The sequence below is a fragment of the Synchiropus splendidus genome, chromosome 4 (assembly GCF_027744825.2).
Source record: "Synchiropus splendidus isolate RoL2022-P1 chromosome 4, RoL_Sspl_1.0, whole genome shotgun sequence".
NCBI lineage: Eukaryota > Metazoa > Chordata > Actinopteri > Syngnathiformes > Callionymidae > Synchiropus > Synchiropus splendidus.
Genome location: NC_071337.1, coordinates 3,241,732 through 3,267,403, shown reverse-complemented (window position 1 = coordinate 3,267,403; position 25,672 = coordinate 3,241,732). Strand labels below are relative to the sequence as shown.

The window sequence follows — 25,672 nt, the reverse complement described above, 5'->3', positions numbered from 1 at the left end:
CATTGTTTTTATTGTTTGTTTTATCCTGATTTTACAGCTGTACAGCACTTAGTGACGGTCATGTATTGCTTTTTAAGTGCTTTATAAATAAACTTATGGTAAGTCTGCAGTTTGTTACTGAAGAGCAAATCATTTCACCTCCAGTCGTGAGAATCAGGTCAGATATATAATATACAGCATGAAAAAGTCTGGCTCTCTCCACCAAAAATACATGTAAAAGTTTAGTTTACTTAGTTAGTTAGTTAAACCTTAGTTAGACTTAGACTTAGACTTTCTTTATTGTCATTGCACAAAAACATATCACTGTATTACGGCAACGAAATTTCAGTCTGAGGCCTCCGGTTTCCAAAAGCTAAAACTATATGTCCAAAAATGAATAAATATCAGATAAATACTAGTCCAGAAGACGTGCAAATAAACAAAGAGTATTGCAAATTCGTTGAAAGTTTTTAGAGTCAAGTTAACGACTGATGACTAATGCCCACGCCCCCACCTCCCTCTCAATTGATAATGCTCCGTCACCGAGCTAATATCTCTTGAAATGTGCTGCTTGCACTCGTAAATGAACGCTACAGCCGTGAAATGGAGCCTCGGCAGCTCATGAACAGCACCTTTACGGCGGTTCCCGGCTGTAAAGCGGCTTATCTAATAATCATGAGGCTGAGCGCGGCTTTTTCTTTCTGCCGAGCGGCGGGTTCAGGCCAGGTACTCAATCATCCGCCCCAGCGAGGTGCGCTGTGCGGGGCGAGCGCCAACAATGGCCCAGGTGACAGCGCCATTGTGCGCGAGGCTTTGTGAGACCAACTAATGGTGTGGCGTATCGATCGCTGTCAGTCCGGCGCTACAGTGGGCTGCCGCCGCTCAATAGGGTCGTCACCTACCGGAATCACCCCCGCTGTGTCGGACCACAATTGGGAGACACGCAGCAGTAACACTGGACACGCTGGGTGACAGTGCAGGACCGGAACAACGCCGGAACAAGCTCCGATGAAAAGTAATTCCCATTGATTATAGTGAGGATCCTCAACTGCCGTTGTTTTTATCAGCGAATAAATCATTTGACCAGATGCAACGCATTTCAAATAAACAGTTTAGATATATATATATATATATATATATATATATATATATATATATATATAAAATCCTGACCCTGATCCCACTGATGCAGCAGACACGTGGCAGCTAGGATGAGAACAACAACAACAAACATGGAGGAATCCTCCCTGAACCAAAGCAAACAAAAGCATCTGCTTGCTTTGGTTCAGGGAGGTTTTTCACGTCACAATGTCCAGGGTTTCCACCACTCTGAATGGACTTGAAATTTGTATAAAAGTGAAAGCCTTGTACAAATATTTTCAAGACATGAAAAGAGCTTTAGGTTAAATAAAGTGATATAAAAACTTGAATATGGACACCATGGTGGTTTATTGTGCTACTGTCAAACTGATGCAAAATAAACAATATTTTCTTGTTTAAATGTATGTATGGCTCCATTATCATGTAGTTTTTTTGTCATGAGCTCAACGCCCAGAAGACAGTGGAGATGGTCATAGACTTCAGGAGAGTCACAGTTTCTCTGTCCCCTCTCATGTTGGCTGGGTTACCTATTCCTATTGTAGACTCCTTCTGCTTCCTGGGAACCACCATCACTGAGGACCTCAAATGGGAGCCAACCATCAGGAAGGTCTAGCAGAGAATGTTCTTCTTGAGGCAGCTACTAAAACTACGACTGCCGACGAAGTTGTTCTACACAGCCATCATCCAGTCCATCCTCACCTCCTCTATCACCGTCTGGTACAACAGCACCACCTCCAGGGACAAGAGCAGACTGCAGCGCATCGTACGTTCTGCTGAGAGGGTGATCGGTTGCAGCCTGCCAGTTCTTCAGGACCTGTATGTCTCCAGGACCCAGAGACGTGCAGGTGGGATCAGAGCCGACCCTTCTCACCCTGGACATGGACTGTTTGTTCCTCTTCCCTCTGGCAGGAGGCTACAGTCCATCCAGACCAGAACCTCCCATCACAGGAACAGCTTCTTCCCCTCGGCCCTCAGACTGTTGAATTATTCTGGGCATTTGTCTTCACTTTTTTTGCTGTTGCTTTGTTTGTTTTGTCTTTGATGTTTGTTGTGGATCTTTAATGTTTTTGGCATGTTTCAGTGTCTTTGTTGGCTGCTGTGACACGTTGAATTTAGATGTGAATCTATTCTATTCTAATCTTGAATACGAACAGCTTGATTTAAAATGAAGTGTGGTGATTTTACTTCCTGACAAGAGCCTTCGCCCGGTTCATCCTGGCTGCTTCGGAGAGTCAACTACTGAACAGAAACTCCGAGCACTGATTCTTATTTGCAGTTCCAGTGTTCGTGCCATCCTCTTTTGATGTGATCCGTCTTGTGCAGCGCTGGCAGTCGCGCGCTCAGACTCACGATCCAATTTATTTAATGCTTTGCTTAAATTTGAATGCAATAAATCACGCACTGCCGGATGATGAACATCGAGGAAGTTAGTCAACGGTGATACAAGTACTCGCCCACCATCCACTCGTAATTAAAAGCACAGAATATTTAAACACGATTCTTCAGTGTCGAGAACAAGTTCTGTTCATAATGAAAATGTTCCCGAGGAACTTTGCCAAAGTCCAGCCACAGTCAGCTCAGAGATTCCTGAAGGATTTATGAGCTGCTCCTCCAACAAGTTTCACATAATGGATTAGACATCGAGTGGTCAGGAGCAATACAGAAGACAGGTTCACTGAGATGATGCAAAATTCAGAGGTCAGATGCACAGTTTGTTTCACACCGATCACTGAAACCTACTGTACAAATCCCATTCTGTGGGGCTCCCTGTTAAGTTGGAACAGCCACAAGTGCCATTGAAAAATGAGTCAGTGACTGCGGTTCCATGCCGAGCAGCCCGACTAAGGAAATAGTGTGAGTCCAAGTCGGATCGTGTCACCTTCTCCCAGTTTACATGCAGCACAATGTGTAGTTCCCCTCCGTGACCAGGGGTGGCGCCGTGAGCTCTTCAGTGCTTCTGGTTCCTCTGAGCGTAGAGGAAGAGCAGTGGCAGCTGACAGGTAGCAAGGAGCCGCTTCACACTGTTCTATTGAGCTGTGGAGACAGTGATGGTGCTGACTGATGCACTAGTTTCACTGCACAGCTCCAGAGTCAGCCATCACCATACTACTGGCCACATGCTAGCTTAGTCCAGCTACTGGCTACATGCTAGTTTAGTCCAGCTACATGCTAGCTTAGTCCAGCTACTGGCTTCATGCTAGCTTAGTCCAGCTACTGGCTTCATGCTAGCTTAGTCCAACTACTGGCTACATGCTAGCTTAGTCCAGCTGCTGGCTATATGCTAGTTTAGTCCTGCAACTGGCTACATGCTAGCTTAGTCCATCTACTGGCTACATGCTAGTTTATTCCAGCTACTGGCTACATGCTATCTTAGTCCATCTACTGGCTACATGCTAGTTTAGTCCAGCTACTGGCTACATGCTATCTTAGTCCATCTACTGGCTACATGCTAGCTTCCTTCAGCAACTGGCTACATGCTAGCTGAGCCCAGCTACTGGCTACATGCTAGCTTCCTCCAGCAACTGGCTACATGCTAGCTTAGTCCAGCTAGTGGCTACATGCTAGATTAGTCCAGCTACTGGCTACATGCTAGCTGAGTCCAGCTACTGGCTACATGCTAGCTTAGTCCAGCTACTGGGTACATGCTAGCTTAGTCCAGCTACTGGCTACATGCTAGCTTAGTCCAGCTAGTGGCTACATGCTAGCTGAGTCCAGCTACTGGCTACATGCTAGCTTAGTCCAGCTATTAACCACATTATCCAGGTCCTGGAGTCTGATACTAAGTCCTGGAGTCGCACTAAGAGAAATTGCAGTTTCTCTCCAGTAGTCGGACTAATGCATTTTAAAGGTCCGACTTCAGTTTGTTGGAGGCAAAACTAAAACTTACAGTACCAACGGAAAACATGTGAGGCACACGTCTGTTCATGGTTGACTAATTCTAGTGGAGAGATGGAGCGTAAACCAAGCCTGATGCAGGCTACTGTCCCACAATGATCCTCAGGCTGTTGTTGCCCAGATTCTACCCTGCTGTGCTGTTTCAGACAGAAAAAGCAAGCGCTTCTAGTAAACGGTTTATTGCCCAGGCCAGGTGCACCCCCGTCATCCGAAGCCTCACCACTGAGTTCTGGATCTGCTCCTGGTCCTCTTGTCTTTATATAGCACAGTTCACATTCCTCCTGTTGGACGTCGATTCTATCCATTGGATCGTAATTCCATGTCCCATGTTGTGCCTCCTCATCTGTGCAGCCGGGTCTGTGACGGGCGACTTTGATTTCAGATAAAAAGCTGGGTGCCACTGACAGGAACGTCAATTTTGGCAAAGTTAAACTAGATCCACCATAATCCCCCACACCGGAGCGGAATGCATTTTTATACTTACCTCGGGGTGTGTATTTCCCGAAAACTCACCATGGCCACATGCCACACTAATCCTCGGACACTGTGAGTCGGCAAAACAGTTTCCTGAGGAGAGCTTGTTTTCAGGTGAGGTCTGGCATGTCAAAATAATCCCTGTAAAATCCTGCGTAAAAAAACGCCACGTGGGGCGGGAGGGGGGTTGGTGCTGTGGTGCAGGCCCGGCCCGACACTTCCTGCTGGTCTTTTCTCTTCCTTTTGTTTCCTGATCGCACAATCAAGTCGGGTGACATGATCTTTCCTGGAGCTCCCCGAGACAAAGGACGGAGGAAAAAAAGGGAGCCATTATTTTGAAGGCAATTCATGGCGGAACAAGACTCTGTGACAGTGATGAATGGAGGGCGATCGTTGGCCTCAAGTAATTCAAGTGTTCAACTTTAGCAGAAAGTTGATGAGGCTGTTCAGACTCCTCTGCGCCCACGTATCTCCACTCGCCTTATGAAGCCAGCACAGAAAATGAATGTTGGCTTCGTATATGGGTGATAAGAAGTCGCCCTTTTGTGGCAGTGCTGTCAAACTACTGACCATTGAGGCATGAATGAATTGAAAAACAAACTTATCACAGAGTTTTGCACTTGAGCTTCATTCAACACGAGTCATTTCTTCCAAATGCTACGCATTTTTTTTTTATGTCCGAAGTAAAGATCTAAAGCATTTTTTCCAGGAATGAGACGATGGTCGCGACATCCAATAACCATCTAAAAAATCTTTATGTGTTCTACATATTTTTCATTTCATTTCACACTGTACATCCAGCTGATAAGAAATTGTCCTCCTCCGGAACCAGTTGGAGTCGCGGGTGAACTCAGGTGAGTTTCAGCAGGGTCGCAGGAATCAGTAGTTGTAGAAGTTTGTTTCATTCGAAAAGGAGCAGAGAGAACAGTTTCTGCCCCCAGTTTTGCAGTTTCTTCTCCCATGGGATGTAGCGATCAATCGGCCACCGATCACGATCGGCCGATATCGGCATCTCTGGTGAGCGCCGATCACTGCCTGTGTAGCAGGTGGAAAATGCTATTTTGTGATCAATTTCACCAAATGTTTTTCTAGCTGCCGATGATGTCATTTCCATCTTATCTCAGTCTGTGCTGTGAGTCGAGAGAGTCAGAGCTGCAGCTGCACAAAACTGATGCCGTTTTTGTTTTCTTCAAAACATTACAGAGAAAAAAGTAAAAGAATTGGAAGACTATTTCTTCCCGTTCCAGCACACTACCCAGAGTACCGGTGAGTAGGGAGGGGACCGGTTGAACCTGTCATTGCCGATCACAGAAACCAGTCTCGTGTCACAGTCGACACTCTGATGAAGCCCCACGGGTTGTGATGCGGCCGCTCCTCCCTCCCTCTGTACTCGCCGCTCACTCCTGGCAGCATGTCTGCTAAAGTTAGCATCCTGCAGCACATGCACGGGAAGCGCGTTCAAGTTAAACACACCATTTAAAGCTCTAGCACTTGATGGAGCACAGTGAGTTTTCCGGGCTCATGAAAGTGAAACCGCTGGTTCCTAAGCACAGCTGGCGCTTAGCAACAGCCGCCAGCTATGAAGCCCCTAAAGGGACGTGTAAAAAAAAACAGCAGTGACTATCTAATGCAGTGGTTCTTAACCTTGTTGGAGGCACCGAACCCCACCAGTTTCATATGCTCATTCACCGAACCCTTCTTTAGTAAAAAATAAAATATGATACGCTAACTGCAGACGAGACTGATGGGTGGACCTCTGCGGCGGAGGCTCCACCGAACCCCTGAGACCGACTCACCGAACCCCTAGGGTTCGATCGAGCCCAGGTTTAGAACCACCGATCTAATGTTAACAAGAAAGTATTTAGTGCTCACCAGACACTACCCAGTGCGCATCAGATACTTTCTTGTGAACACTACATGCGATGAAGTGGTCGCCATCGGAGAGTGAGCGATACACGCAGTGTTTTCTCAAAGACATAAAAATGGTGACTGAATGAATCAAGCTGTATTTTGAACTGGGACTGCAGTACATTACCATTGTTATTACTGAAGTGCTGAAAATTATTTGACAGAAGGGACCCACAAATCTGAGTAGTGACATTCTTCAATGAACAAATACTCGGTCAACTCCACAGATACTGATGGATGCATGCCAAATGCGAAGAAAATGGATTGCGTATCATTTTGAGAAAACTGGACGCACAAGGTGTCTGACTAAGGTGGACACGGCGACTTCATTGTTGAAACTATTTTGCAAACGTTTTTTGTTTCAATTTTAGAAAGCAGAAAGCTAAGCAAATTGCCCCTCCAAAAAAAACAATGAATTTCACAGAGCTACTGACCAGCATTTCTCAGGTGAATGCGTCCGCGGAGACGGAAAGAACCGAATCCGTCGGCGTAGCCACCTGAATGTGGAACTTTTGAAAACATCCAGAGTGGAAACTTTCGGAAACGCTGCGACGGAAGACGACTCTCTCTCTCGGCGCTCTGCTACAAGCGGCTAGTTCGTAAATATTTCACGGACATAGCAGCGTTGACTAGAGCTTCACCAAATTGCAAAGTTTCACATGGGTTTCAATTGTCCTTCTGACATAATATTCGGTGCATTCTGCAATGTTTTTCTTTTTTTTTTCCTCCTTGAAGAGGTATATAAAACATGTCTGAATCGATAGATACTCTATTGATCTTGCAGGGAGAAATTCACACAAGAGACTGCAATAAATGATCTGAATTCTGAGTTAAAGTCTGAATTAAAATGATTTAACGGTTTGTTTTTTTCACATCATGTACAGAGAAACTTTTGATACGTTATCGGCAGATCATATCGGTGATCGGCAGAGTCCAGTAAGTAAAGTTCAGTGTGCTAAGTTTGATACAGTGAGAGCACAAGTTCTTCACTTTAAGAATATGAGCGAATCATTCATCTTCGTTGACAGACGTCAGTGGGTTTCAGAACTCTGGAACTCTCAGTTACTTCTCCTCAGATTTCACTTTCTGCTCATATTTATGTATTTTGATCTACTGCAAGTGCAACGCTTGTATGAATATAAAAGTGGAGACTCTCATCTCTCTTCCGTGACATGCTGGACCGTCTGGTGAGGCGCTGCCTACGGCAGCAGGAAGTGCTGCAGGAGGGGAAGCGTGACACAGTTGAGAGCCTCGTGTGTCGACATGCAACACAGGGGACCGACTTCTGCTCCACTCTGAGAAGGTTGGATGTACTTGGTGGTTGGACTGTGCCTGAGATGTTTGTCAACCAAGTTGTTTTTTAACGTCTGCTGCCCAAACCTTTGTCAGGCTCTTTTAAAAAAAAAAAACATGACGATCCAACTCAGAGCGAAAATAGTCAACTCTCTGTCGATTCTTTTAGTCTGACTGACTTTTCCATCGATCGTGAAGATGCTTTACATAAGAGTTCCAGCCTGGTTTTTGCACGGGGAACACGCTCTCTTTCGTCATGTCTCCATCTGAGCTCTTCACTGCTGTCTCGCTCTCCCATCTTTCGTCTCACATCTACTCTCCGGTGACTCTGTCAGTTCCCGGCAGCGTCCCAGGGGTGACCTTGGGGGTAATGAGCTCTCGATCACGAGTCAGTAAACCCGGCAACAGCCCCCACTCCCTCTCTCTCGTCCCATCCCAAGCTAAAACACACACCAACAACACAGCTATCGCCGGCTCAGCCCACAAAGAGCCTGAGTACTGGAGTGACAGGGCAGCGGGGCAGAAGTGCCGATGAAAAGAGCCTAGAGAAGTAACCTCTTCAATCTCCGATCAACTAACAGACCTCTGAAATGAAGTAAGTCACTCTTTCTTTTCCGATTGCATGAAGTTGGAAGAAAACTTTTACTCCCAGACATAGCTAGCCTTTTGTCAGGCATCATGGAATCTTTGAAGGGACGTGGCGTGAAGGCCACTTCTTTCTAGAGGCTGGTGCTCCGTCGAACTGTTGGGAAACTTTTGAGTTAGGTTTGCATCACTGTTCACTGAACATCGCCGGCTGGTTTTGTTGCTGTTTAACCACCAATGTTTTCAAGTGACTGGCGGATATGTTGACATCATCAAAGCTGATAATGTTTCAGTGTTTGTTTTTACATCAAAACTAGTTAAATAGCAACCGAACATACTCAAGATCTTCTTCTGAAAAGTGGCATTTTTTTCTGTTTCAGTTTGACGTTAAAATTATATTGTTGTTTTGAAGTTGCGAGTTGCGCCTTCCTGTGTACCTGTCATTGTCTGCAGTGTTTTCGGATTCATAGGGATCCAAAAAGGTTCGTTTCTGAAAAGCCTTGAAACCAGTCAGACTCGTTCTCAAAGCAGCATCTTGAATGAGACTTCATCAAAGGTGAACTTGGAGGGACAGAAATGTGAGGAGCGTGGCTTTGATACACGGGTGTTTCACCACTGCAATGGCCTGTTGAGTGTGGGGCGATAAGGAGAGACGTTTTCTGGGGTTGTGATTATTGGTGTGGAGCGGCGTGAAAGGGAATTATGCAACAGTGTTTATTGAACGTGTTGCTTTTTGTTAAGTAAACCGGAGAAACTCTTTGTCGACATGGTCCTAATCGAACTTTCCCAACTAGAGGCTATTGAGAAAACGCTAAACATATCAAAGGAAAATTATACTCCAAGCGCCGAGAGACTCCTCGCGACAAACGGACGAGCGGCTCAGACACGTTGGGAATGCGAGTGAATGGACCCAATAATCCAGTCGCCATAGGCTTTTGGACTGTGTTAAATCATTAACAGAAGCGTTTCCTCCGTGATTAGACTTCAAACATCCATATGTTTTGTTCATTATTGCCATCAGCTAAATGTGTTCAAGCTAAATTAAGTATGTCTGAGCCCGAGCGTGTGCTGAAGTGGGCCACCCCCCCAGCCAGAACGTAGTAATTTGGGTCAGGCCTGACTTGCATGACAAACCAGGAGTGGTGTATTGAACCGGCGCTATGTGGTCGGGCGGACCTTCAGCAGGCGTTGCCATGGCATTCTTCAGCCAGCGGAGTCAGACCAAACAGTGTCCCACTGTCTGATGGACATTCTGGGAGCAGACAAAAAGCTTCCTGGGGTCCATTCTCTGTGGGAATGAGGTGTCGGCTTCACTTTCTTCCGGATCTCCACATGGTGTGGTCCCAATTAAAGAGGAAGGAGATTACACGAGGAGATAAGCCGGGAATCGAGCGGAAGTGGGGTGCGATGTTGGTTCTGGTTCAGAGGATTTGGAAGACCAAGATGTGATGGTCATACGGTGGAGATGGTCTGAACCTTTTAAGAGCGTGTCGTGACGTATCCGAGTAGCTTCACAGGAAGGAATGAAAGCTCCAGAGTCTTTTTGTGTCTCAGAGGTGCACAAGGGTCTCATGACCTAAATCAGCGATGTGGGGTCGCCATGGTAACTACCAAAGCACTGCTATTCACGTCGTGAAAGAGTTTATGAATCAATACAGTGCTGGGCTGAATGAGGCCGGTTTTTGCCCTTTCCTCCCGTGAGACACCTCCGACACGTCGCCAACTGGCCTATATGTCAAAACGGAACACAAAGCCATTTCATTTCCTTTCCCAAACGCTTTGACCAGAGAGTTCTTCACGGAGGAGCCGGAGCAATAAGGCATAGAATTGCACAGCGAGGGTCCTGAGAAGTTCCACTCCAGGGGGGAGGAGAGCCCACAGAACGCAGCCAATTCTCATCTATAGGGCACAAGCAAGCGGGAGAATGGGGAGAAAGGGGGTGAGGACGGGGATCCTCACACGGAGTGGATGCTTCATTCTTGTGGGGTAGGCAGTGACCCTTCACATGTGGGATGAACAGAATGAGAGCCTTGATAGGGTCCAGGGGGCCTCTAAAGAAAAGTGGGGATAGTATAAAGGGAGGACCAGAAGAAAAGGGGAAGGGAAGGAATGCCAAGAGAGAGGCCTGACAAAGAACAATCCCACAGTGCATCCAGATCTCCACGTCACCGGGCACCAGTTGCAGGGAGCTGTGAAAACACTGCCTGCAAAAACAACAAAGGACGCCGTGGAAATATCTGGAAATAGGAAAAGGAGATTTCATTCACGTTCTGCTACTTTTAATGGTCATATTTTACTGCACAAATTAAGAGTTATAGTCAACTAGACAAGCAGTGGCACAGTGCCGACTTGGTTTCACATGGCTTTACAGCATGGTTCGGCCAACAACCCATCCAAGAATTGGACTGACTCAACGCAACAAGTCTTGGGGTTGACAGCACTACTGGGTTAGGATTCTGGAGATCTGCCCAAGTCAGACATGGCAACCAGGGATCTGAACGCTCCAGATACCGATCGTACTGGACCCAAGACTGGAGACCAGATTACAATGATCAATATTTATTCACAATGAAACAAAGACGGACGAGAAGGATGCCATCGTCCAAATGGCAGAGGAAGCACAAAACAACCGAGGGGAATAGATAGATCCGTTTCAAGGGCAAGTCCTCAACTGTGCTCACCAAGAAGCCACCCGTCGCACCCAGAGCTACCTTTAGCCTGATCCAAGCATGCTAGTTAGCCCGAATCATGTGATGAAACCTTACATCACAATTGATCTGTACCTGAGTCGATAATGTTGACGTGAAAAATCCTTCCACCTTTGATACGTGAGGCACCGAGCAAAGCGCTTCCTATATCCAGATGTGATGGCATTTGAACACCCGAGCCGCCGTTCCAACATCACACAGAGATCAATACAGCAATCCGCTTACGACTGCCTTATTAACAAACGTAACACAACAACATGTCCTACTTTCATCCCATGCAAAGAGACTGTTGTCACGGCTGATGCATTCCCTCCTTCCCACGCCCACCTTTCCATGGCTGGCTAGAGCTGTGACAGTTTTCAGAGTTTGTGGTTTGGGAAGTTTAATTGCCGCTGGCGTGGCCCCCGTGATCTGATGGCTGGATCTGGCGTTTGATCCTCGGGAGCTAATGATTTCCAGAGGCGTACAACTCGAATCAGCATCCTTATTAATGTCCCTCTCAGCAAGGCAGCCGTCCACGTCTGGACACACACACACTGATGCAGGTGCTGAACCAGGGGCCAAAGGCCACACACACTGCAGTACATGAAGCCCGCTTGAATGAGGATTGCAGCTTGAGCCATGAAACATTTATGTTCCAAAAGAACCTGGATGCTTCTGGATGTTCACCAGCGTGAGTTTACAGTGCAGTGTTTCCTCCCGACTTTTCTCACTGAAACGGCTGATGGTGGTGACAGCCTCTCTAAATGTGGCCAGTAGATCAACCACGGTGCTGCAAGGCAAAAATATCATCTCCACATACGTGGACACCAGGACATAAGAGGTTAAAAAGCAGACGGCAACCAGTGAAAAGAGCGCTATGAAATTTGTACAACCAAAGAAAACTATGCGTGAGAGACCAAACAAGAGTAATCCAGGCCAAAACTGCAATCTTTACTGCAAGTACGACTTGAAACTGAGTTCCTTCTTCTCTCAAAGGGGCACCGCAAAACACTGATCAGTGGACCTGAAGCTTACTGTACAACAAGCTCCAGAAAGACACAACTAAAGCGTACAGGAAGTGGAACATGACATGATCGGCTGAAGATCTTTGCATTTCTGAGAGGTTAAGTTCTGGCTTGCCTTTAAATACCTGGAGAATGTGTGCCAGACTGCACAACGCCACAGAAAAAAACCCTGTTTCATTGCATATCCTGCCTCCTGCGTCACAGGTTTTCTACTCTGAAATGTTGCAATTCTTTGTGGTATTTAACCCTTTAGTTCCAAAATTGTCAATCCATCTTCGTTCCCATGGAATGGAATGAATTGAACAACAGTTGTTGCAGTCATACTCCTAAAGAAAGAAGATCTGGAGAAGTAGTTCTTCTGCTGAAACTCCTGTTGCTGCTTGTTTGATGCACACAGAACCCAGTACTGCCGTCTTATCGTATCTTTGTACTTTACACGTTACAGTGTGAGAGGTTGGCGTCCTGCACTACACTGAAATAAGACCTGCAGCGCATCTAGGGTTCATTTTTGTGCCAAGGTGTGTGCAGTAGTGGGCGCCGTTGGACCAATGAAGGGATGATGGATGAAAGGTCAGCTATGGTTGGAACATTCGGGATGAAAATATCCACGTTCGAGTTACTCAGTGAGTAGAGACAGACAAAGTGCACAAGAACATTTTCGTGATGATGTCTGACGGTAGGATTCCATGTTGTGCAGTGAAGAAGTGCTCGGCGTACAGAGAGGAGGAAACAGTTCAGGCTGTGGGGCGTGTGGCAACACGAGCGGCTCACACTGGGACTGGACAGGAACCCAGGAAGTTTGTGAGGAAGTGAGAAGAGCTTCATTTAAGAGTGTAGACCTTACTGGACGGGTGAGAATGATCTCACATTTCTGGTTATTTCTGTGTAAGAATGTAAACGCTTTAGTGTCGACGACACCTCAAAGGGTTCGCCTTTAATGTTTGCCATTGAGTCAGGTGTTCACAAGTTGATCACAACTTTTCACTGTGGTAAACTGATGCCACAGACATTTTCATCCGCACAGAGGAACTGTGAGATTAGCCTGGTCCAAAGCCAAACAACATCTCCGCCATTCTGAGCTTCATGCAGAAGCGGAAGGGGAGTGAGGATGGGTTGGCGAAACAAAATTGAAGTTTACCTTTACCAAAATATTGATGGAGACAAATTTCACGATATATTGCCAAGCACTAGCAGCCTGCCTCAGCAGACATGAGTCGAACCGCACGCCACACACCTTTAAAAGTCATGGTGCAAAAGTCATGGTGAGATGCAAACATCGATTTCAGATGATTCTTGGATATTTTCAGGTTTGTATGATGAAGTCACTGCACCCTTCGAAGTTCATCAGAGAGTTGAGCTGAGAGAGAATACCGTTCATCCTTTTTTTTTGTCTTTTTGTTCCGAGACACATGGCATCAGATAGAATATATATTTTTTTAAATGATGACTGAGAAGGTGACATCAGCAGCTGCAGTCCCATGAGACCGGCGTTGAAGTACAGTTTTTTCTTGTCCCTGAGGACTTGTGCAGAATGAAGTGGCATCAGGGTGACTTTGGTGACCTGCATCTCCATGGCACCGCTGGCCTTGCGAGTACCTCACGTGACGATGAAGCCGACATCATCACAGAAAGTTCCCACTCTGCACCCCACTGTCAAACGTTGTCAGATTTGGATGGCGATGACGCTGTGACCGTGTAAAGCCCCAACACTCAGTGGGGGGCTTGACAAAAGTGAATTTCATATATGTATTATATATAGTACATATCATAATCATACTCATGTCATGAGTTTTATCCAATCAGAATTCAGTTAGCTTGCGTTGTCCAAGGCCTTCAGCAGCAACAGTGCAGGCGCAGGTGCCCTCAGAGTGAACGGACACATAAAGCTGACGGATAGTTGCGATAGGAGGCCTCACCTGGAACGTGACTGGATACTCATGCCGTCACTCCCGGACTAACCCCTACTCTTTTCTCGCTCTCTAAACCCTGTGGCTTAAACATATACGGATTTTTATGGACAAACTAGCTTCAGAGCAATGACACCACAAATGTTGGTGACATTCCAGCGCGTATCGCGATGTTCTCCAGCCCCTGCATTTCCCCAGCATCTACAGTCACACCGGCAAGATAACCAGCCGGAGAAAGTTCCACTCAAGTGGCCACCACAGGCTTAGCGCTTGGTGAGGGCAAACGTTTGAGATCTTTATTTTGTTTCTTGTTCCGCTGGCAAATTGCAGCTGTCTTGTTGGAATCTCTATGATACGAAAGTGAGACTTTGTAAAGGAGTGTACAACAGGGCGTCCGCCACGTATACTCACCCAACTGAGAGCTGCCACACCATCAGAAACTTCGCTTTTTGGTCAAGAAATCTCACGTGATCAAACGTATTTAAACCAAGTGGAAACATCAAGGAGGTGGTCTTGAACATGTCGTTTTTTTGCGGGAAAAAAAATGGAAAAAAACATAATGACTGAAGTCCGTTGTTGGCGGAAGTCAAGTCATGGATTCTGGGCCCGACATATGAGCGGATGGACCTCTGCTCTCTGGAGACATGTTTACCTCTCATGATTAAAAACTGACATTTGTTGTCATCACAGATTCAGTCAGTGACAAAACACCCCCCTCTGCTTCTCTATCACTTCTTGAATAGTTCCATATATATATTCAATAATGAATCTGATGGTGACTGAAATCATATCAGCGAAAACACCATCACTCTCAAAAGCGATCCCAGATTAGGTAAAGACCAAAGGCTTGCAGGGACTAGTAAATAAGAGCCAGGCAATATTCCACCAGAGCAGCACCTAAATCCTCTAATCCATGCCTCTAATCGATGTCTGCTCTTTTACTGCACGACCCCACTGGTCCCCGCAGTGGTCTGGACCGGGCAGGTGGAGGTATTAGCTTTATCCTGGTCATCCCTCCAGAAAGAATTGGATTATTCCAAACAGCACGCAGGATGGCAAGATGAATTACAGAACCTTCATAAATGCTCTGCAGGCAGCCGCTGCGTGGCTGGCTTGTTGTGATGTGGGCAGCCGAGTTGAATGGAAAGTTAAATGGATTGTGAGCGTCAATCTGGAACACTGTCTGCCACTTAGCGTTTCTATTCCAATTGCTTTGATAATTAAATTGCTGATGGTAATTTTGCAGGCGGGTGACAAATGTCCCTGATGAGAAAGGACGGGATAATGTCCAAAGACACTGGGTTGTTGTCTTATTGTCTTTGTCCGCCCTCCTGGGAACAAGAGGGAACCTGTGCAGCGGATCGGATTCAAAGGGAGCAACAGAACTACTGCGGTTTTATTCATTGATGAATGACTTAGAGTTGCAGAACTGTCAATCAAACTGACAGTGAGAATGAAGAATACATTTACAAAAACTACATCAAACTCTAGATCTCCCTCAAGCACGTCTTGTCACGGCAGCACTGTGACATATGGCAGTTCACCCAGTTCGACCCATCCTCGCTCCCGTGGCGTCATATATTGAGGTTGGGAAAGTGGACTTTTGTGTCCTATACTGACGAAAAAGGCAGCCTTCAGCGGTGTTTCAATAGACTGAAAGAAGGGTTTCCTTCCGCAACGTTCCAGACAGGGCAGCATGGACCATGTGTTGCGTTGACTCTTACGTGGCTCTCCTCCGTAACAGCAATCTGGTACGGTATAAAACATGGACTGAATGGAGTGCCATCTCATGGCTCACCCTAACCCCGACCTACCTCTTTTTTTACATGTGTTTCACGTGTCGCACTGCAAATGCGTCAAAATGCGACGTGGATCGTGTATTGTGTGGGGACGCATGGGGCATCATGTACGGGGCCAGAGAAAAAAAGTTTATTTTTGTCATGTGTCGCACTGCCAATGTGTCAACAGGCGACGCTGAAGGCTGCCTTTTTCCTCAGTTTAAGAACCAAAAGTCCACTTTCCCAACGTCAATATATGACGTCATGGGCGTGAGGATGTGTGTCTTCGAGACTCTGTAAGACATGGATTCTTCTCCCCAATATAGTGTGGAATGACTTCATATCGTGGGATTCAATGTAGGCTTCAGGTGTTTGACTTTTCTTAGGACGATGATGATGAAACGCAACCATCCGATCACCACGTTGGGTATCCTGGCCCTCGACTGGCCGAGCCAAGTAGCAGAGTCCAGCGCTGAGCTGCCCACCTCCAAAGTTGGTCGCTGCCAAGTGTTTGCTCCGCTGCGCCACGTTTCTCAGTGTGTTTCAATCCCTACGATGACAAACAGACCTGTCAAATTCCTGTCCACAGTACAGTAGCAGTCATGTAGCAGACACAATGTAAAGAGCGCCTTCATGGGGGGTGAAGCCAAGAACAACGCCTTTTGTTCAAGACCCAAATAACAACAACAAAAACTCCCATGAAAAACAAACTTGTTCCTGAAATCTGAAAGTGTAGATCAACTTTGGGTCATTCCATCCTGGCAGTCATTATAATGAATCAGGATGATGTGATGGTGCATGTTCTTTTCTCCTCCCATGTATCATTTATTGATATGATCAACTGCTGCCCGACTTTGAAGACTCAACCCTGTTAATAAGTAATGGCTAAATGATTCCGTCCTCATGCTGTCGGTGGTGTTTAATCCTCGGTATTGGCTCGGCGGAGAGTTTCCGAGGGTCTGAGGTGTCTTCCTGTTCTTGCCCCGGGCGCTGGACTGCCAAGACGGACGCAGCGAGGATTAGAGTGTCCCACTCTGTGTCCGTCCTCCAACAAGTGGATGTACACCAGGATCAGAAAATTCAGTCCGTAAGGAAATGTCACGTCGGCCAAATTCTTCTGTGCTGAAGTTTCCATGAAAGAAAGGAATGGGGTTTAAAGTGGTCTGGGAAAGTAAAGAGCACATCATTAGTCATATCCATTAGTATTCCATACGCAGCTGGTGCTGCGAGACAGCCGCTCCGTCCAAACAAACAAGCAGCGGAGGGGGGAAATCTCATTATCATTTCCCCTCTCTCTCTCACCCGGGGTTCACATTCCAGCAGGCCATAAAAACTCCACCGGGGACCAGGCCGAGGCCTCTGTCACTGCTGGAGATGTTAGCAGTGTGTGAGTGAAGCAACATGATGTTTGGAACAAGATGAGCAGAGTCCAAGGAGGTGACATGTTTGCCCCCCGTCTCAACTGGGAAAACACTGTTGTGGAAGAGGGCCGACAAAACGCAATGTTTGTAGGGGATTTTGCCTCAGTATTGGGTGCCAACTTGGGGCACAGGGTCTGTGGGGGTGGGGTGGAGGTTTGAGGGGAACATACACACTGCACACCGCTCAGAACGGACCGAGGTTCGCGACAATCTTAGGACAACGTCTTCATGATGCACAAGCCAGTCAGCATTTCAGCCCCATACTGCACTGCAACAGCAGATGTGACCCATCATATGACCCATCGATTTGTATGGAATTTGTTCTCCCCTTCAGTTTAAAAAGTGTTTTCAAATACAAGACAGATGTTAAGAATGGATTTGTGACACTGCTCCGAGTTGAAAGGGTTGAAGTCAAACCAAACCTGAACAGACTTGTGTACAGTCGTCGGAGTGAAACACACAATATAAAAATAATTAAATAGTAACCTGAGTAACCTCAGTAACCTTCACACCCTGAGAGAGAGTTCACCATGTGAATCCGAGGGTGAGAGGGTTCGTGACCCAACTCACAGATAGTGTTTTTCAATTTAGTCTTAGTCACATTTTATCATTCACATATCATTGTTGTTGATCATGTTTCACTCGACTGAAAGTCCCGACAATTTGGTCTAGTTTTAGTCAAACGAAAACTCAATGGATTTTCAAGTTGTCAAGTTTAAGTCAAAACTTTTTATTCATTTCTTTCATCCTAGGAAAACTTTTTAAATATTTTTTTCCAGTTGACTTATGTTCCACGGCTAAAATATGGACTGAAAATCTGGAACCTCTTTAATAAACTGAATGAATGAATCAGTGCAACTTTGCTGTTAGTATTTTGAAACACAAACACTCGCAAAATGAAAGAGAAAATGTTCTTAAATGATATCAACTTAAGAGCTAGACTTTGGTAGTTGAGCATCAAGAGGTTTAAGAAAAACAAACTTAAGATGGTTTCTGCCAGGACTTTTTTTTTTAAACCCTCCTCAAACAAATGAAACAGAGATGGAGCACAGCCAATCAAGACGCAAAGCCAAGTTTAGACATTTTTTTAATCGGTGAATACAATAACTGTAGTTTTGACTCATGAGAAGTGAATCTGTCTTCGGTCTGCTGCTGTCTCCACCCGGTCCGTCTCTTCATTTGTCCAGCTGGATCCACCACTTTAGCTCCGCGAGCTGCGGATGGATTCCCGTCATTTAGAGACGTTTGTGTCAGATTTTTCCGTTAAGTACATTTTGACAGCGAGTTCATCTTTAATAAAGGGATCATTTGGCGGCATGGCGGTTCCAATTTAAGGCAAAACCTCGAAATGGCAGACCAACTGTCTCCAGCGTTGGCTGTAATCCTCCTGCATGCAGCTCTGTTTGAAGCCACAGGGGGCAGCAAGAGGACACGTACCTGGACGATACTCCTGCCGTCACAAACCAGTTGCAAAAAACGAGCAGTGAGCTTTTGTCTATTTTTAATTTCGCAGTTTTCATCACTGTCATTGTGACATTGGTGCCGCCTCGTCGTCGCTTCGTCTCTTTTCATCGTACGAAATCGACACGACTCAAAGGGAAATTCTCGCCTGAACTTGCAGAGGAACCATCTGAGGTGTTTCAGGCACCGTGGGAATCGTGGGACTGCACTCTCACCTCCACCTCACCTTGCTCCTCTCACCATATTGGTGCAGGCAAAGCTTCATTTGGCTTTTAACCCTGAATTACAGTTTCCTTTTCACGGCGAACTGGTTTCCTCGTGGAGGTGCATCACGATGTAGTCAGCCGTAGCAGGCGCTTCCCTCTATTCCCAGTCATGCAGAAACTCCTGCGGACATCGAGGCTTGTTGGGCTCGCATTTGAGTAAAAGAGGGCGCCGTTGGAGGCGGAGGCCACGCTGCACTTCGCCGCATTTGAGGCACCCATGTCGGCTCTGACTCGTCTAATGCTCAGTGGCAAGTTGAAAGGTCACGTTCCTCGCCCCGGGCAGCCACCATGGGCGGAAGCCACTTGCCTCACCAGCGCTGGTGCTACTGCTCAGCCGACCTTCACCTTTTCACCCTGCACAGACCAGCAGCACCACAGACGACTGCACCCACAGCAGCCTTGTCGTTATCATCAGGAGTCAGAGGACGGAGCAGGACGTATCAACACTTTTCAGCTACATTTCTGTTTGTCCCAAACAAAGGATCTGCCATGTTGCAGTCTCATCATTGAAAGCGTTTTCCAGCAAGGCCATCATAGTTCATGGAACTAACCAAAAGTCGAATTGAAGAACAAAAAGTCAAATCGATGATCGTAGACATTGTAGATTTAGATAGAACTAAAATGAAAATAAAAACAAAAGTTTGTCATAAAACGATCAGATGAAACTGTTTCATCAAAACAAGTAAAACTATAGCATTTTTTTTCCCCACATAATTTTTTCTCATAAATACGGAGCCCTGGAAGTGACATGCATGTGTTTATTTTTTTGGATGTGACGTATCGAGATCATTTTTATCTCAAGAAACGATGACTTCCTGTAACCGCTGTGTCTCTCATGGCTTCCTAACTGTTTGTCAACGTTGTCATTCGCTGTCTGCAAGTCAGAATATTGCAGACGGCAAAGTCTGCGTGTTTTTAACACTCTGATCAAGTGGCTTCTACTCAACATAATACCACATGTGGCTAAGCTATACGTGTTACACGTCCCTGGAAGCGACATGCATGACTTTCTTTTTTTTCTCCCGTGGTAACAGTTATCTCGCTCGAGATCATTTGTATATCGAGATAACTGTTATCTAAAGTCAAGCATGCCACATCCCAAAAAAAAAAAAATCAACACATGCATGTCACTTCCAGGGCTGCGTACATAAAGAAGCATTTTCAGATGATTTAGAATCTATTTTGGCGTGGCTGGTCGACCAGGTGGGGTCTGCGACATCATGGTGGGTGTTGGACAAAAGCCTCATCTTTCCAAACTTGATGCATCCTCACCTTCACCTTCTTCTGCCGCTTATCTGGGCTTGGGTCGCGGAGGCAGCATTCGGAGCAAGGAAGCCCAAACTTCCCGGTCCGCACAAACCTCCTCCAGCTCCTCCCGGGGGATCCCGAGGCGTTCCCAGGCCAGAGCGGAGACATCATCTCTCCAGCCAGTCCTGGGTCTTCCCCGGGGTCTCCTCCCGGTAGGACATGCCCGGAACACCTCCCCAGGGAGGCGTCCAGGGGGCATCCGGATCAGATGCCTGAGCCACTCAGCTGGTTCCTCTGGATGAAACTTGATGCTTTTTATTAAATGTATCTGACTACTGACAACTTTTGTGACCTATTTCAATCTTCGATCTGGTTCCAATGCACCATATTGAAGGTAAAAAAACAAAGACAAATGAAAAAAACTTCACTGAAACTCAGCATTTTCCAAAATCTAACTGACTTTGAAACACAACAATTCAAAACTAAATGAAACGTAAATAATGAAAATTGTTCCAACAGTTTTACCCAGCTTCCCAGTTCCATCAAGTGAAAGGTGAGGGAGCCCCTGGACAGAGGGCCAGTACCGTCACACCACGTACTGTGTACAGACTATTCACAACCCTCAAGCGACCCGAGTGATTTTGTCAGTCGAGCGTGCGAGGTGTGCTCCAAACCCCGGCCGGCCTCAGGCTGAGCTCCAACCTTGATGCTTTGATTCAAACTCACAATTACGCAGCGCGTCTTGAGTGATTCATAAAGACGTTACGCCAATAAATGGGAAATCATGAAGGAGAGAATCTGCATGAGATCAGACTAGGAATGAGGCGAAACTTGAATCTGAGCAGGACGTGAAATGCAGAACTTCACCTGCGATGTAACGCCTCTGCCACGATTGGAACGTCTCACAGTGAATGGAATATTGGATTTTCCCCCCCGACTATGTTTACCACCCTGCTGGAGACCGGCGAGTTCATAAACCAGCCAGAGTTTTGCTGAAATGACTTTTTCGGCAGATGTTTTGTCAAACTGAACTCCACACAAACACAGCTGAAGAATCTCTCTTCAAGTCAGGGGAATGTTTTGGGCCATCAATACCGGCAAACGTGCGGGAGCCAATTGTGTAGAGGAATGAATTAGAATGTGAAGATGCCTGGTATTGAATTCCCATCCGCCACCGCGGCTGACGTCAGAGCACCTCAGGCAGGGAGCTTCTGTGGCGCTGCACTCATTCTGTGACTCTTTTTTTGTTTTTCATTTCTGTTTTCTCTCAATAACACTGGCAGATAGTGCCTCTCTCCGGGGAGTCATTTGCCAATGACATGCTTGCAAGAATCATCTGTTCTTCTCCAGTTATTATGTGCGAAAACTTTTATTTTTCCATGTTTTTCCATAAGAAGTTGGGGACGCTGTGATGATGCTTACACAGCATCTGTCATTTTTATCAAAGGTTCTCTTCCACTGTGAGTGATGGAATTTAAGAAGAATCCAGAGAATCATATCACAGGATTTTTAAACAATTTATTTGCACATAAGTATGTGATTGTGCATCAATTCAGGCCCTCACAGACCTGTTCGTTCTTCTTCAAGAAGCCCTCCTGTTCTCCACCTCTTCCTCACCTGTGTGAACCGTACCTGTCCACACACTCAGTCACACAAACTCCAACCTCTGCACAAGGCCCAAGACAAGAGAGCCGTGCAAGGATTTCAGGGATGACACAAGGCTGAGATGCACGACAGGACAGTGGACCAGAAGCTAATTATTGGTGCAGTTATTAGGAAAAGTTCGGTCTGGAGCGTCATGCAAGATCTCTCCTTGTGGGACATCAGTGATCATGAGGGAGGTTGAGGCCAGAGCAACATGGTAGGACCTGGTCAATGACCTGAATCGAGCTGGGACGTCTGATTCAGCAACACATCACACTGTCATGGATGATGCAAGGTCCACCTGCTCAAGCCAGCGCATGGCAAGGTCCGTCTGAAGTTTGCCAGTGACCATCTGGATGATCCAGTGGAGGAATGGGAGAAGGTCATGGGGTCTAATGAGACCAAAGTACAGCCTTTTGGTGGCTTTAAGTACTGTCACTTGGGAGGAGAGTCATGTAAGGAGTTATAAATGGAAGCTGACATCCAGGATGTCTCCCATTTCTCACCCTAAAACTCGGTTTTGACCCTAACCCTGGGCTCTGCGCGTCACGTGTCAGTGTGGTGTGTCCCACTCCTCCTCACTGGCCGTTCACCACTTGAAATGATCCCCTCAAACCCAGGGAGCTCCGGAGCTGACTTGAAACCAAGTGGGAATATGAAGTGTGGAGAGATGTCCAGGAGACCAAAGGACTTGATTGCACAACAATGTTGGACAGGACAACAGGGACATGTTAGTAGCCAGGACCACTCTTCCCTTTGTTGACTTTCTCTGGTGTCACACGTCAGCGAGCCAAATGCTCCACCGTGTCCCACAACATGAACAATGCAACATGGATGTTCAACAGTACGTTGGTGAGCTAGCATCCAGGCTAACGTCATCATACCTCTAACACATCTGTCACCGCAACACAGGCTCCGCCCATTTCTTCTCCGTTGCTTCACCAAACCAAGTGAGATGATCAGCGCCGATGCAAGAGGTTGCAGAAACGTTGGAGCTGGCATTGTCTCCAACACTGGATATGCAGGAAACAAGACACAGCACGGCAGCCAATGACACGCTGTCTTTACATATGACATCACCAAGTGTCGTCCTCATTCTGAGGGACGTCAGTCACTTCACTTGGTCGTCGGAGGGAGCTTCACAGTGGAGGGAGCTTCACAGTGGAGGGAGCTTCACAGTGGAGGGAGCTTCACAGTGGAGGGAGCTCCATAGTGGAGGGAGCTTCACAGTGGAGGGAGCTTCACAGTGGAGGGAGCTTCACAGTGGAGGGAGCTCCATAGTGGAGGGAGCTTCACAGTGGAGGGAGCTCCATAGTGGAGGGAGCTTCACAGTGGAGGGAGCTTCACAGTGGAGGGAGCTTCACAGTGGAGGGAGCTCCATAGTGGAGGGAGCTTCACAGTGGAGGGAGCTTCACAGTGGAGGGAGCTTCACAGTGGAGGGAGCTTCATAGTGGAGGGAGCTTCACAGTGGAGGGAGCTTCACAGTGGAGGGAGCTTCACAGTGGAGGGAGCTTCACAGTGGAGGGAGCTTCATAGTGGAGGGAGCTTCATAGAGGAGGGAGCTTCACAGTGGAGGGAGCTTCACAGTGGAGGGAGCTTCACAGTGGAGGGAGCTTCATAGTGGAGGGAGCTTCACAGTGGAGGGAGCTTCACAGTGGAGGGAGCTTCATAGAGGAGGGAGCTTCATAGAGGAGGGAGCTTCACAGTGGAGGGAGCTTCATAGTGGAGGGAGCTTCATAGAGGAGGGAGCTTCACAGTGGAGGGAGCTTCACAGTGGAGGGAGCTTCACAGTGGAGGGAGCTCCATAGTGGAGGGAGCTTCATAGTGGAGGGAGCTTCACAGTGGAGGGAGCTATGAGAGACATGGCACACTTCCCGACTCTCCCCACGCTTCCGTGTTCACACGTATGCTGCGATTCACGATTGTGTCTGTAGCTATATGGAAGCAAAACGCGTGATGCGCCATGAACCGGTGCGCGATGCTCACTGCCGCCCAGCCTGGAACACTATGGAAAGAAACCCTTTTTTTCAGTCCATTGAAACACCTCTGTGTAACATTCCACGCTGAAGGCTGCCTTTTTCCTCAGTACAGGACGCAAAAGTCCACTTTCCTGATGTCAATATATGAAGCCATGGGAGGGAGGATGGGTTGTTTCTGTTGTTACATAAGTATTTTCAAACATTAGATCGCAGCAACCCTTCCAAAGGATTGGAAAGCAATCCACACCAAACAGCAGAATGAACTCCATCTTTTCGGGACACATCACAAGTAGCTGGTGAACACTGCCTCCTCTGTTGCTTCGCTCCAAACGGCTTCAAAGACAATGCAATAAAGGAGAGAGATTTGCTTCTGGCCACAAGCCATGCCCTTGACAGATCACCGCCATCCAAGCAAACTCCAGCGTTGTCAGTGAGGGCTTCCTCGGTGCTCGGAAAGACTGTCTGAGGACGCTTGTTAGTGATTCATGCAGCAGGCTGAGTGACGGAATCGTCTCTGACGGAAGTCAAGAGGGTAAAAATAGCTCTTCCTGCCAAAGAGACTTCCCCATTTTTACACTCTGCTCAGAATTAGAACAGAAAACACAATCTAGACTCAGAAATGTACGGAACATGATGCCCTTCAAGGAACTTGGTTTGTTTCCCACATGCGAAGCGGCGTTCCGGGTCGAACGGTCAGAGTTGTCGAACGTGGCAAGGCAGAACGTGACGGAAATCGAAGCTCTCTTATCAAGGACATTATAATCTGTCCAACTGGGTGGTCCCAGCGGGGGAACGGTCCCTCTGAGGTCATGTAACCCGGAGCGCGGACCCGCCCTGGAAGTGAACGGACTGGTTCTCCTTTATCTTTTCATGTTTTGAGTCAGGAGTGTGCTCACTCACAGGGCCACTTTTTGCAGATAATCGATGACAGGACCTGCAGCGCACGTGTACGGTGTGGTCCAAATAATGGCGCCGGACGATCCAGAGAGACGTGTTTTGAGGGACGAGGAAACCGAAACTGTTTTCTGGAGTTGATCGGTCGATCAGTTGTTGACTCTTAACTGAGTGTGTTTTGTGACGCTCTTTGATGATGTCATCTCATGGCGCACCCTCCTCTCAATGAGAACAAAATAATAAATGGAAACTAGGCAAAAAGTCACATTTTCTTTTTGTGCATTTTCACAGAATTTGCTAAAATCTGTCGAAACCTGACCAAGCTCAGTGTGCGCATATGTAGCAGCTTAGCTATGGCTCAGCTACATGAGGACACAGGGAAGCACTAGCTCACCTCAACATGGTGATACGACTAGACATGGTTTAAACACACTTTACTCATCGGTCCAAAATACACTTGATAAACTAACTCGCACAAAATGGACTGTAAAGTTGGAAGTAGAGCATCCAGACGGTGAGTGAAAGAGAAGATGTGATGTGCTAGTGATGTGTGGATGAGGCTTCATGAAACAGTGTCCTCATTTTCAAAGCCCAATAGATGGCGCTACCTGCTCAAAACTCTTTGGATTTCAACAACCACTTCAGTGAAACCTCACATCATTTTTAAAGCAACAGCGCCACCTACTCAGCTGACAATGAGGACGCTGTTTCATGAAGCCTCATCTGCTCACCACTACTAAATGGTCAGCAAAGACTCAGTGAAGTCTGAAATGGACTTCAAAATGTGGGATTCCAAGTAGACTGGCACAACTACAGCCTGAAAAGTCTGAGACAGACTTGGATTCCCCAGGAAAACGTCTGAAACTACAACGTTCATATCAGGCCATGTTACATTGTGAGTCTGAAATACAACTCTCACCTGCAGCTTCAAGGTGTTCCACTTCGGTTTCATCCCTCTGAAGTCACGTTCATGCCCTTTGGACATTATCCTCCACTCGTCATCGCCTCATGCCTTCAAGATCTCTTAGGACAGTCTGGACAGAAAGACCCGACTGAATGAATGAATGACTCTTTCCTCTCCTCTAACACACTGTAAATGTTGCATGACAAGTTGTCGTGTATAA

General features: G+C 46.8%; 1 protein-coding gene across 2 annotated transcripts in view; it reads left to right on the top strand.

The window, feature by feature from the left end:
• Window positions 1–8,020: 8,020 nt before the first annotated feature.
• Window positions 8,021–25,672, top strand: part of ptn (pleiotrophin) — a 57,201-nt gene continuing 39,549 nt past the window's right edge. The window contains exon 1 of one of the 2 annotated variants that reach the window (XM_053861948.1): window positions 8,021–8,245. In XM_053861948.1, the coding sequence (XP_053717923.1) occupies window positions 8,241–8,245 (5 nt within the window). In that variant the 5' untranslated portion in view covers window positions 8,021–8,240. The remainder of the gene's footprint in view (window positions 8,246–25,672) is intronic. The other variant, XM_053861949.1, reaches the window with a different exon arrangement.